Genomic DNA, 11,148 nt, shown 5'->3' with positions numbered 1-11,148 from the left:
CTCCTCGGGCGTCCGGTGCGCGCCGCACTCGGCCCGCTGGCTTCGGCCTCCTGCTCGCCTGGGACGGGCGGAGCGGGGCGCGGCTTCCCTGGCTTCCCCCGCCCCGAGCAGGGCAGAGGCGGGAGGCGGTGCCCCGCTCTCCTGGGTCCACTCTCGAGTGTTTGTAATTTGGCGTTTACGAAACAAAACGATGCTAAACTGCAAAACAGTCGAAGTGGAGGTGCTCGGGCCTCCTGAGCACGCTCCTCGGTATCTTTAATTTGACGGTTCAGAAACAAAACAATGCTAAAATGCAAATTAGGCAACGTAGCACCAGAATGAGCCTCGTTTGACAGGCTAAACTGAGATTTTAATGGAAGGCTTACTCATATCCCCACACCGAATTCATTCTCTCTTTAAGTGCTTAAAAAATGTGTAATTTTAACTTCTACCACTGTCACAATGAACCCTCCGCAATAACAAGCAGCGGAACAATGGGCACCCCCATATCGCATTGTGTCAGGTAATTACCAAGTGTCGCGGCGCGGGAAAGCGAACCGGGAACGTCAACGTGGCCCGGGCAGCACGTACGGGCTTCGGGGCTGCGGGTCTCACAGGCCGTTCCCGCCAATGTCTCAGCCCGGAGGGGGACAAACGCGACCCGGGCTTGGCCCCGGGCGTGGACCGAGAGGGCAAAGAGGGGGCGCGCGAGCGCAGGGCGAGCGGGCGCAGCTGCGGGCAGAGGGACGCGCGCGGGGGGCCGGGGGCAACCCGGCTGGGTGCGGGGGTCCCGCCCCGCGCGGCGAGGGGCCCGGGTTTCTGGAGAACGGAACCCGAAGCGGGCCCCCGCGCTCCCAGAGCACCCCGTCTTTTGGGGGTTAAACCCAGGGCGCCGGGACAAGGCTGCGCGCGGAGCACTGAGTAAAAGCCGTTATTGGTAGTGAGACGCGAGGGTGCGAGTGCGGCGGAGAACCGGGGGGGACGGTAAGAACGGGGGGCTGAAGGCCGAGACGTCCCGCCTGAGTGGTTCTCGGAGGGCAACGGCGTCCCTGCAAGCGCAGTCGAGGCCCGCGCCGCGCTGGGACCGGGCGAGCAGCGTGCGGGGTCCTCGCCCACGGCCTGCAGCCCCCACGCGCCCCCGGAGGGCGACCCTGTCCCGGCTGCTGCGGGCGGCTCAGGACTGCGCCCGCCGCCCCCCGAGACCCCGCCGCGGCAGCCCGGAGGTGGCGAGCTCGGCCCGCCTTCCCGGGGAAGGACAGCGGCCCTGCCTCCACGCGCCCTCGGGGTCCCGCGCCCCCCGCCCCCCGCGTCCTCCCTTCTCCCCATTCGCGTTTCCTCCGCAGCCGCTGTGACAGGCTCAAAGGCCACCCCGAGGTCCCCGGGCCCGCGTCACGGCGCCGAGGACAACGGCCGGGCCGCGCGTCTTCTCGCCGAGGGGGCGCCCGCCGCGAGCAGCCGCGGCCGCGAGCATCCGCCCCTTCCGCGCGCCCAGGCCCCGCCCGCCCGCGCCAGGGGCGGCCCTGCCCCCCGCGCTCCCCCGCCCGCCGCCCGCCCCCGGCCCGCCCCCGGCTCGGCTCGCGGGCGGCGCTGGGCGCCGGGGCCGGCGCGCTCCCCGGGCGCACTCCCCGCCGCGCACGCACGCCGCCAGCCGCTCTCTCCGCGCCCGGCCCGCTGCCCTCGCCCATGCGGACGGACGGGGCGCCGGAAGATGGCTGACGGCTCCGCGGGGCACCGAGGATGCGGCCCGGCGGCGGCGGCGGCGGGAGCGGCAGGAGCGGCGGCGGCAGGGGCGGCGGCGGCGGGCGCAGGAGCGGCGGCGGCGGGCGCAGGAGCGGCGGCGGCGGCCTCCCCGAGACTCCCTGAGCTTCCTTCCCCCCTGACAGCCTCCGGCGCCCTCCGCCGCTAGACCCCGCTGCTCGCGCGCTGCCCTCCCCGCGGCCCGCGGCCCCGCCGCCTCCGCCGGCGCCGCCGCCGGCGGCGGCAGCAGCCATTTCGTCTCCACAGAAACCAGACACAAAAACATGGCAGAAATGGAGAAAGAAGGGAGACCTCCGGAAAACAAGCGGAGCAGAAAGCCGGCTCACCCCGTCAAGCGGGAGATCAACGAGGAGATGAAGGTGCGTGGGCGCCCGGGGCCGCACAGGCGGGGCCCCCTCCGCCCGCTCCCCGCGGGCCGCGGCGTGGGTCTGGGGTCGGATGCCCGGGACGCCTGGGCGCCCCCGCCAGGTGCACAGCAGGCCCGCCCGCGGGCTGCCTCCCCAGGATCTGCCCGCCTCGGCTGCGCTGCGGGTGGGGCGCCCCCCGCGGTTCACCCTCCCCGACCCGGGTCGGCACCGGCGCAACCAGGGGGCGGTCCCGGGGCCCCAGCGGCGGCGGGGCGCGGAGAGGAGGCTCCGCTCTCGGGCGGTGCAGGTTCCCCCCTGGCATCCGTCCCCCGATCCCTGCAAAGTTAGGAGCTGCCGGGCCGGGCACCCTGAGCTCGCGGGGCGCCCCTCTCCCCGGCTCGCCTCCCGCGCCCCGCGCGCCGCCAGCCGCGACCGTGCAGAGGTGCGGCCGAGCGGCGCGGGTCTCGGTCCAGTTGGACGGCTCGCCGCGCCCGCCGCCGCCCGCGCCCCTGCCCGGCCGCCTGCGCCCTGCTCGCCGTCGCGGGCCCCGCTTCCAGCTGAGCGGAGCCGGGCCAGCCGCGCCGAGCACAGCTGTTTGAGGGGCGGCCTTTACGGGGCGCCGGCCCATTGTTCGGAAAGGCCCACCGGGCTCCCCGCCAGGCCAGCGGTGCTCCAGAGGTGGCGGGGGCAGCCGCCCGCGCCCCAGCTGCTTCGCGGGAGCGACCGCACGCGGGCGCCGCTCAGCTCCGGGCCCCCTCGCCCCCCATTATTTTTCGTGAAGTAGCTTTTGCCCGGCCAGGGGTTTATTCTGTCTTGATTTCACGAGTCCCTCTTGGATTTGAGGAAACATCATTTCATTTATATATTTTTCTTTCTGTGAGTTACACACAAGTAGCGGATTTGGGGGTAGGGTGGGGGGACGTTAGCTCTTCACTCTGCAGCCGTTGTCCTGTCCCCCATCTTCTTCATGGAATCCTTCACATTGCCCACTGACTTGGTCAGGTTGGTTAGGTTTGAATTTAAAAAACAAACTGGGTGAAAACGACATGAACTAAGTAAAAATTATAGCGTTTGGCGTTTTCTTGATTAGAACAAGCATATTCTATAAGAGTGCCTTGCGTGAAGCCCATGTGTAGCAAGGGGCGCATGGGTAACACATCCTTTCTATGTGTACCTAGGTGCACTGCTCAGCTCTCCTTCCCCAGGAAATGTCTGTAACAATCTAAATTTTAGAATTAGGGTTTTATTTCAGGGGGAGGAACTGAGTGCTTTCACGGGGTGCAGCCTCAGTCCAGAGAGAGTTAAGGGACTGCCTTGGAGATCAGTGCCATTCCTCGTGATGCAAACCACCACTGATTCTAATGATAGACAGTTCATGAAAAGAGAGGCCGGTAGGAGTTGATGCCTTCTGATGGGGGTGGAATTCAAACAGCCTAGAGTGACCATTCTTCCTCGCTTACCCTTCCCTCCTGTCCTGCATTCCCAAATCTTTTCCGTGTCATTTTTTAAATTGTGGGTGGAGGAAGAAGAGAGGGGCGAAGCCAGTTGCTGGGAAATCACTACGCACTGGCCCTTTAAAGCACTGCCTAATGGGATCTATATGGATGGCAGCTTTTAAGTTTCATAGGTTCTCGAATTACAAATTAGCTAATTTTAATCAAAACATGTGAAATGTTATCCTGGCTGGATATAAAGGATGACTGTGCTCGGTGCTTGGGGCTGGCGCTGTTGACTTTGGCTGCGGGCGCACTCCGCGGTTTGGGAGATAGTTGTCCTTCTACAGTAGAACAGATGTTTGTCTGAACTGGTGAGGAAGAAACAAAAACAACATTGTGTGAAGAGGAAAAATTACACAATTTTTAGCCAGTGCTGCAGGACTAAGTATGGAATTAACCTTGCACAGAATTTCCTCTTTTTAAAATGCTATTTTCTTGCAAATCACTATCTACCGTTTGAAATTTTAATCCTCAAGATTTCATTAGAGAGTAGCATTAAATAAGAAGTTTCACGCAGCAGGTAATTCGATTGCCTGCAGGGTTGGTGTTTTGTTTCCGGTTTGGAACAATGTGTTAGAGACCCCTAGCCGAAACCTTCAGTCATGTCAGCACACACCATGCCAATAAGTTATGAAATCCCTTTTCTAGTGGAATTGTCTAGTAGGCATTCCTCTAATATAATAGCACCAAAAGTCCTCACTTAAAAAGGGATTCCTCATAGTCAAAAGGCAGAAGGGTTATTTTGCACTCTTTAATATTTTTCTGCCTTTAATATTAGTAAGTACATCAGTAAGACCCCACCCCAAACCTCACCGTATTATTACCCCGCCATCTCCCCAAATGTGAAGTGTAGAGTAACATGACAACTTGGTTGCCCTGTGTAAAAATATGTGCAACAAAATGTCAGCGAGAACACAATGTGGCCTTGTGCAGCCTCCTGTCGGTGGTGCTGGGGCTGCCTGGCTGTATTTGCCTTCATCTGAACGGCTTTCATCTGGACCAGTGTAAACTAAGCCCTGGTAAGTAATCACTGCCCGGCAGAAAGAAAGGAATGTATACAGCTAGCACGGCCTAAGCTGTAAAAACGGAAACCTGAGCCCCCACCACGGATCACATATCAAGGCTGGAAGGTAGGGGAAATGAAAGAGGGAAAGAGGAGAGCGCGAATGGAAAAGTCAGCCTGGGAAGTGGGGGCTCGGGAGGAGGCCCCCCTTCGGGAGATTTGGCTCAGGGATTAGGGAATTTTATCATGGTGTACAGTGACCTACTCAGGTTTCAACACTGGTTGGATCAAGTTGCTTCTCTGCGAGCTGAGAGAAAAGGGACTGGTGTGTATGTGATTTTTTTTTTCCCCTTCGGGTAATAGAAAGGACATTGGTACAAGTGTCTATTTTAAGTACAGCAAATGCAGGGCACTGAGAATGAGCAACTAAATCGCCTCATCATAGAGACTTCCTTCAAGATTTCCTGATTGAGATAGTCACATATTTATTTAAATATGGCCGGAGAAGGCAAACGGGCTGAGGTTTAGCTGACACCAGTAATGGCATTGGAGATTGTCTTCATGTGGCCGGGAGCTAATGTTGGTTGCTGTTTCACTAGATCAGATATGGAGTTACATTTTTGTTATCACTGGTTTAATGTGCATGGCAGTTGTAACAAATTTAAATTTGATACAATATAATTTTGTGTGTGAGAAGTACATGACTTAGCATAGCTTGCTTATAGTGTACTTGAGAGAAGATAACTTCAAGTAGAAATGTTTGTCTCCTTATGACCTTTACATGTTTCGTCTTTCCTTTTTTTTCCCCTCCCTTCATTTTGGTTTTTCTTTATTAAAAAGACTCATTACTCACAACCAGTGTGCCTTATTTAATTAGTGACTAACAGGATTTCAAAAAGTCAGATGGCAATGCACTTTATATTTTGGCTACTTCTGGTTTCTAAAGTGAATATTGTGCTTGTATCTAATGTAATATGTCTTCAATATCCTGTTGGTGACATGAATCATAATAAAGGGCTTGTAAGGGGGAATTCTGACATCTGGAAGGGTTAACTTGTTTTAGGAGTCCGTCCAGAACATGTTAGATAAAATATAAAAGGCTAGTTTGTGTTATTGGATATATAAATGTGAATATATGTTGAAGTGTAAATAATTACAAGTGTGAAGCCACTTGAAGGTATATATTTTGTGTACATAGATCTTAGTGAATGTGATTAGTGGCTGCCAAGCAGTAATACAATTCAAATTCTAAACTATGAGTAGAGATGAGTCTGGTTTGTATCTCTCAAGGCTCTGACAAAACCAAAGTGATTAGATCAAGCCCTCTATCCTGAAAACTTTCCTAAAAAACCATAGTTAATGTATTACAATGTTTGGCTTCTTTATCAGTTGCTAAACTACAGGAAACTCTGTGTTAAATGTCTTTGCTGAAGAAGTTTGCTCTCTGTAAATATTCCCAGTAAGTCAGAGTCAGGCCCTTCTGGTAGAGTTAGTAGTAAATGCACCACAAGATTTTCTAGTTTGGTTTCTGATGGTCTCCATTTTGGCATTAAAAATAACCTATGTCAATTGCATAGACAATAAAACAAGTTGCAGAGTCAAGCTGGTCAGTGAAATGAGGTGAATAGCTTGCCATTATAAAGAAAAAAAGAAAGAAATTAGAGAAACCAGAGTGTGGATTGGAAAAGTCAGCATGGTTAAGGCGGAAATCAGCTCATTACTAAAACAGGTATATTTTAAGTTTTGCTGCTGAAACTCCATTCTAATGTCAGACACAGTAAGTCTCAGAAACTAGAAAGTAGGCTTGGGACCAAATGTCATGGTAGCATTCACAAATGACGTCAGATGGCCCCAGCTGAGCAGTGGCCTTAGGTGTGCCACGTGGCAGAGCTGGGGAGCACCGTCAGGTGGGACAGGACCCGTACCCTGTGGGAATTAGTATAGGATATTCCAGACCCACCAGCCTTGTCCTCCGAATTGCTCTCAATTGTTTTGCTCAAGCCCCCAGTCTAAACTCATAAGAAATGGTCCTGGGAGTGCACGGAGAGCTATGAATTCTGCTCTGTTCAAGTCAGGGGTTTTGTGAAAAGAGTCTTTCTCTTCAACTGTGAACCTGTGAATATGATGTGCAGGAGAGAGACGTTCTCTAAGCCGTATACAACTCGCAGGTTCCAGAGACGAGGAAATGGAAAGGAAGCACTGCACTTCCTCCCAAATCTGAAATAAACATTTGAACTAGAAGAAAATGAGTCTGACAGACTCATTCCCTTCTGCGTTTCCTGCCTCTGTGCTTGCCAAGCCCTGCTCTGAGAAGCCAAGCCCTGCTCTCCGTGTGCAAGACAGACGCATAGAAACCAAGAGGTAACAGTTTTTAAAGGAAAGTCAAAAACAGGGCCTCAAAAGGGGCAGATACCAGGGAGCGCAAGTGCCTTTCTGAGAAGGGAGAATTCCAGGGAAAGGCAGGGTGTTGTTAGGGTGACCAGACTTTTTATATCTTCTCAGGAAGTGTCCTTCTCATTAAGAGTCTTTATACTTCTTCTTTTAAAAAAATTATTAGAAGTAGAAGGTAGATCATTTGAAAATCTCTGCAGTCTAAAATTTCCTCTTCCAGTGGAATGGGAAGTCAGCCCCACTTGCACTCAAACTAATAAGATTATTGTGTGTTTTCCAAAAAGACAAGGGATATTACAGAGTAGCATGAGAAAAAAATAGAATACTTTGTTTTGGGTGGTACCAATTGAAACATGTAAACAGACATGAATGCATGTGGTGAATGAGCCCCCCTGAATGTATATTTTAGGCTCTGTAGACTGATGGGTGTTAAAATCTCATATAACCAAAGGGCTGCTTTGAGTGGCTTTCACACGGACGGGAAAGGAACGTAACCAACCTCAGTGATTTTTAGGGCCGTCCTGCAGCTGTGTTAGGACGCAGCTCCACGCAGCTGCACACCTGCTCTGCTTGCCACAGTGAGAGCCTGAGGGCTGGAAGCCACAATTTCACAGCATTTGTCTTCTCTTCTTAGGATATTTGATGTTCTGGCTACAGAGTAAAATGGGGGTTGGGGGTGGGAATTGGTTGCTCTGTGTCACAACCAGACAATACAATCACACAGATTTTATATGTGGAAACACACGGTTTGGGTTTCATTTGGCAGCTATACAACCATCCAGTTCAGCGTATGTCAATAAGAGAAACAAGGCTTTCTCCCCAGGTCAGCTCCAGGTTGGAGTTGGGTTTACGTGGTGTGGGTGCCCTCTGCCCTTGGAACCACTTGGCAGTCCCTGTGCTGTGGCCAGGACCAGTGCTGCAAAATGGGTCAGATGGGGTGTAGTGACTGTCTTCAGCGTATTTCAAGCTAAAAGGTTGTGGGTCAGGTAAATAAATCAGGGCTCAATGGGTCAAGTCTGTACCAGGAGTACCAGCCTGGCCACCCTCATAGTGTCCTGCATGTGGGTGACCCTCGGAGGGGTCATCTGTGGGGAGTGGCTCGTCATTAGGATACCATCTCATCCGGTGGGACCATGAGTGTGGAAGTATTTTGTAGTCTGAAAAGGGCTCTTTCAATATTTCTTTTGCACTATTTAAACTTTATCCCCTGACCTTCCCAGTAGCAGGCCTTAGCATAGAACCGAACCACTGGGGCCGTGTTAAGAGAGATGACTTAGATTCAGCCCCATGCCAGACCTGGGGATGCAGTTAGAAGCTGACTTCCAATCAATTCCTACTTCCTGCGCAGGACACCGCCTCCGTTCCTCGGATTGCCTTCCGCCGCCACACCTTTCAATCTCGATCGGCGAGCCCAGTGACGCAGAACAGAAATCCACCTCGGAAGTCAGCCCGAGTACATGGAGATGAAAAGGGAGATAAGATATTTTCCAAAAAATAACCATCATTTTATTGTTTATAACCTCAGCTAGCAGAGATACTATGGGGTCTCTCTCCTTTTCCTTTGAAACTTTCTCATAATCACCACTTCCCTGAATAATGCGTGTCAGAATATTTTGAAGTTAAATAATGTAACCAATGGATCCTTTTTTATTTTCAGTAGGACTATGAATCTGGTTGACGTGGTTGTCTGTGAGGAGACTCTGTGTTAATATTCAATTAAACCATTTTTTTATTTTTATAAAAATAATACATGGACATGATAGAAATAGTAGAATAAGCAATACAAATAAGAAAAGAAAAAACAAAACCTATAATTTCCCCACCCAGACACAATTACTGTCAACATTTCTGGTTTATTTCTTTTCATGCCCTTTTCTATGGATGATGTATAGTTTTTAAAAGAAAGCAAAAATGGTCTTATATTGTATTAACTTCCTTTTAAAACTTAATATATTGATAATAGCTTTTCATGGTAGTAAAATTTTATCAACAGCATATATTTTAGTGGTACAATAGTATTCCATTTTAGTCATTCCGCGACTAAGCTATAATTTATTTAACCAAATTCCTATTGTTTGACATATAGTTTGTTTCTAAGAAAATACCACTGAGAGAAACATTCCTGATCACGCATACTTTGCACCTATTTCCTTAGAGTAGTTCCTGTAATGTCGAGAAATTAAATGACTGAATCAAAGGATATGTACCTTTTTAAGGCTTTTAATGCATGGAGTCAGTTGCCTTTCCTAAAACGTTGTTATCACCTTAAATCACCAATACTATGAAAGTGGGTGTTAAACATTTTTAAATTTTTACATATTTGTTTTCAGAGATCATTTTTCTGTATTTGTACATTAAAAAAAACATATATGTGAATATATCCAAACATATTAGCACATTTATTGAGGACCTTCTAAGTGCTAGGCATTGTGCTAGATGAGGCATAAAATGAAATAAAAGGTTTCTGCCCTCAAGTAACTTACAGTGTATTTAGGATAGATGACATGTCTTACTAGAACTGGGACTCGGAGTGAAAATGGGAATTATGTGTGTGGGGAGAGGGAGGGAATGGCTTTTCTCTCATTTGAATGAATGAGTCGAAGCACTTTGAAAATTTTCTGCTCTCTTAGGTAGGATACAAAGTTGAAAACATAACATTCAATTATACAAGGCCAGGTTATGAAAGGAATCAGTGGTACATACTTATGTTTTAAAATCTGGTATTTTCAAAATAAAATCATTAGTCCTTTTTGAAAACCTTGAAGTACTTACATTTCAGAGGTATCTTGAGAATTTAGAATGAGTTCAATTTTCAAAATGCCTGACTTCAACTCTTTATTGTTTACCCTGTAAAATATTCCATTAAAACTCATTTAGGTTGAACTTTGACATTTGCATAGTACTTCCAGTTGGATAAGGAGAGTATCCAGTGATTGTCCTGGAATTAAGTTCCAACAGAAATAAATCTTGCCAGTATCTAACAAAGTCAGAAGTTGAAGGGAAATGGTACGATCTCCTGCCTTTCTCCCATCTTTCTGTGACCTTTTTTTAATTCTAGGAAGAGATCATGCTTTCAGACTAAATGTTTTAGGATTGTCTTCTGTCCTTAGTTAGGACCTCTGGAGGCAAGAGAGGGGGGTTGGAGAGGGTGAGGATGGAGTACTGGGGCAAAGTAGTACAGCTGCGAAGCAAGCCGGGGCAGATATGTGCAAAAAAATTGCACACCGAGATTAAATTTTCACCATGAATTCTGAGCACTCCCATTTCCAACAATACCAATAATTACAAAGAGTAGGGGGCCACTGATCCAATCTGAAAGCAAGCAAAATTTAAACATAGGTAGATTGGCCCTGGCTATACGTAATACTGAGATCCTGTGGTATGATTGATTTGCAGCTCTTTGGTCCAGGGAGCTGGTGTCTCTGGCATTGCTGACAGACACATTGTCCTGGAGAGAACTGATGATAGAAAGAGGCCCGGGATAAGATTCAGAAGATCTGTAATTCTGTTCTGACTTTATTGGGTGACCTCTCCTGCCTGTCATCTACCTTCTGGGTGCTCTAATTTTCTGTTGTAAAATGAAGCATATCACATAGGTTCACCAAAAGTTTATTGCAGAAATCAATCCCAAACTCAGGGTAACTGAAAGGAACAGAGGCCTTATAGGATGTGGAAACAATGAAAAGTGCTGTAAGGGTGTTAGGCGTTATCCTTATAATTAAAGTGACCTATTTTCCAGACCCAAACTGGACCACATCGTACGACAAAAAGGATTTCTGTGCCACTTCCAAGGGTGAGAGGCAGTCTGCAAAATGTGATTCAGTTGCCAGAATATTGAAATGTCTGCATATTTTGATGGTTTATGGGAACAATTGATAAAATATTTGGAATAGTGGCTGTTGAGTAAAATTTATGATGTGTGATCATTGTAATTATGATATTAATTTTTTTGCAGAAGATATTTTGTAAGTATTTATAAGTAGAAGTTCTTCAATTTCACAGACTCTTAGAGCTGGGGCGGGGGGTGGACTTTAAGAGACTCCACTTCAATATAATATCATGTATCAACTATACTTCAATTAAAAAAAGAGAGAGAGACAATGTCCTGCCCCAAGTCTCTAGGATAAATGCTGGGTGAAGATTTGGGGGGGAGCAGATTTCACCACCTCTCCCT

General features: G+C 49.4%; 1 protein-coding gene across 3 annotated transcripts in view; it reads left to right on the top strand.

The window, feature by feature from the left end:
* Positions 1–1,562: 1,562 nt before the first annotated feature.
* The window catches only part of SOBP (sine oculis binding protein homolog), a 150,221-nt gene continuing 140,635 nt past the window's right edge, over positions 1,563–11,148 (top strand). The window contains exon 1 of one of the 3 annotated variants that reach the window (XM_073220836.1): positions 1,563–2,096. In XM_073220836.1, coding sequence (XP_073076937.1) covers positions 2,001–2,096 — 96 coding nt within the window. In that variant the 5' untranslated portion in view covers positions 1,563–2,000. The remainder of the gene's footprint in view (positions 2,097–11,148) is intronic. The other 2 variants (XR_012124682.1, XM_073220835.1) reach the window with 2 other exon arrangements.

The sequence above is a fragment of the Manis javanica genome, chromosome 13 (genome assembly GCF_040802235.1).
Source record: "Manis javanica isolate MJ-LG chromosome 13, MJ_LKY, whole genome shotgun sequence".
NCBI lineage: Eukaryota > Metazoa > Chordata > Mammalia > Pholidota > Manidae > Manis > Manis javanica.
Note: the sequence above shows the minus strand (reverse complement) of the source record. Positions and strands in the feature narration are given on the sequence as shown.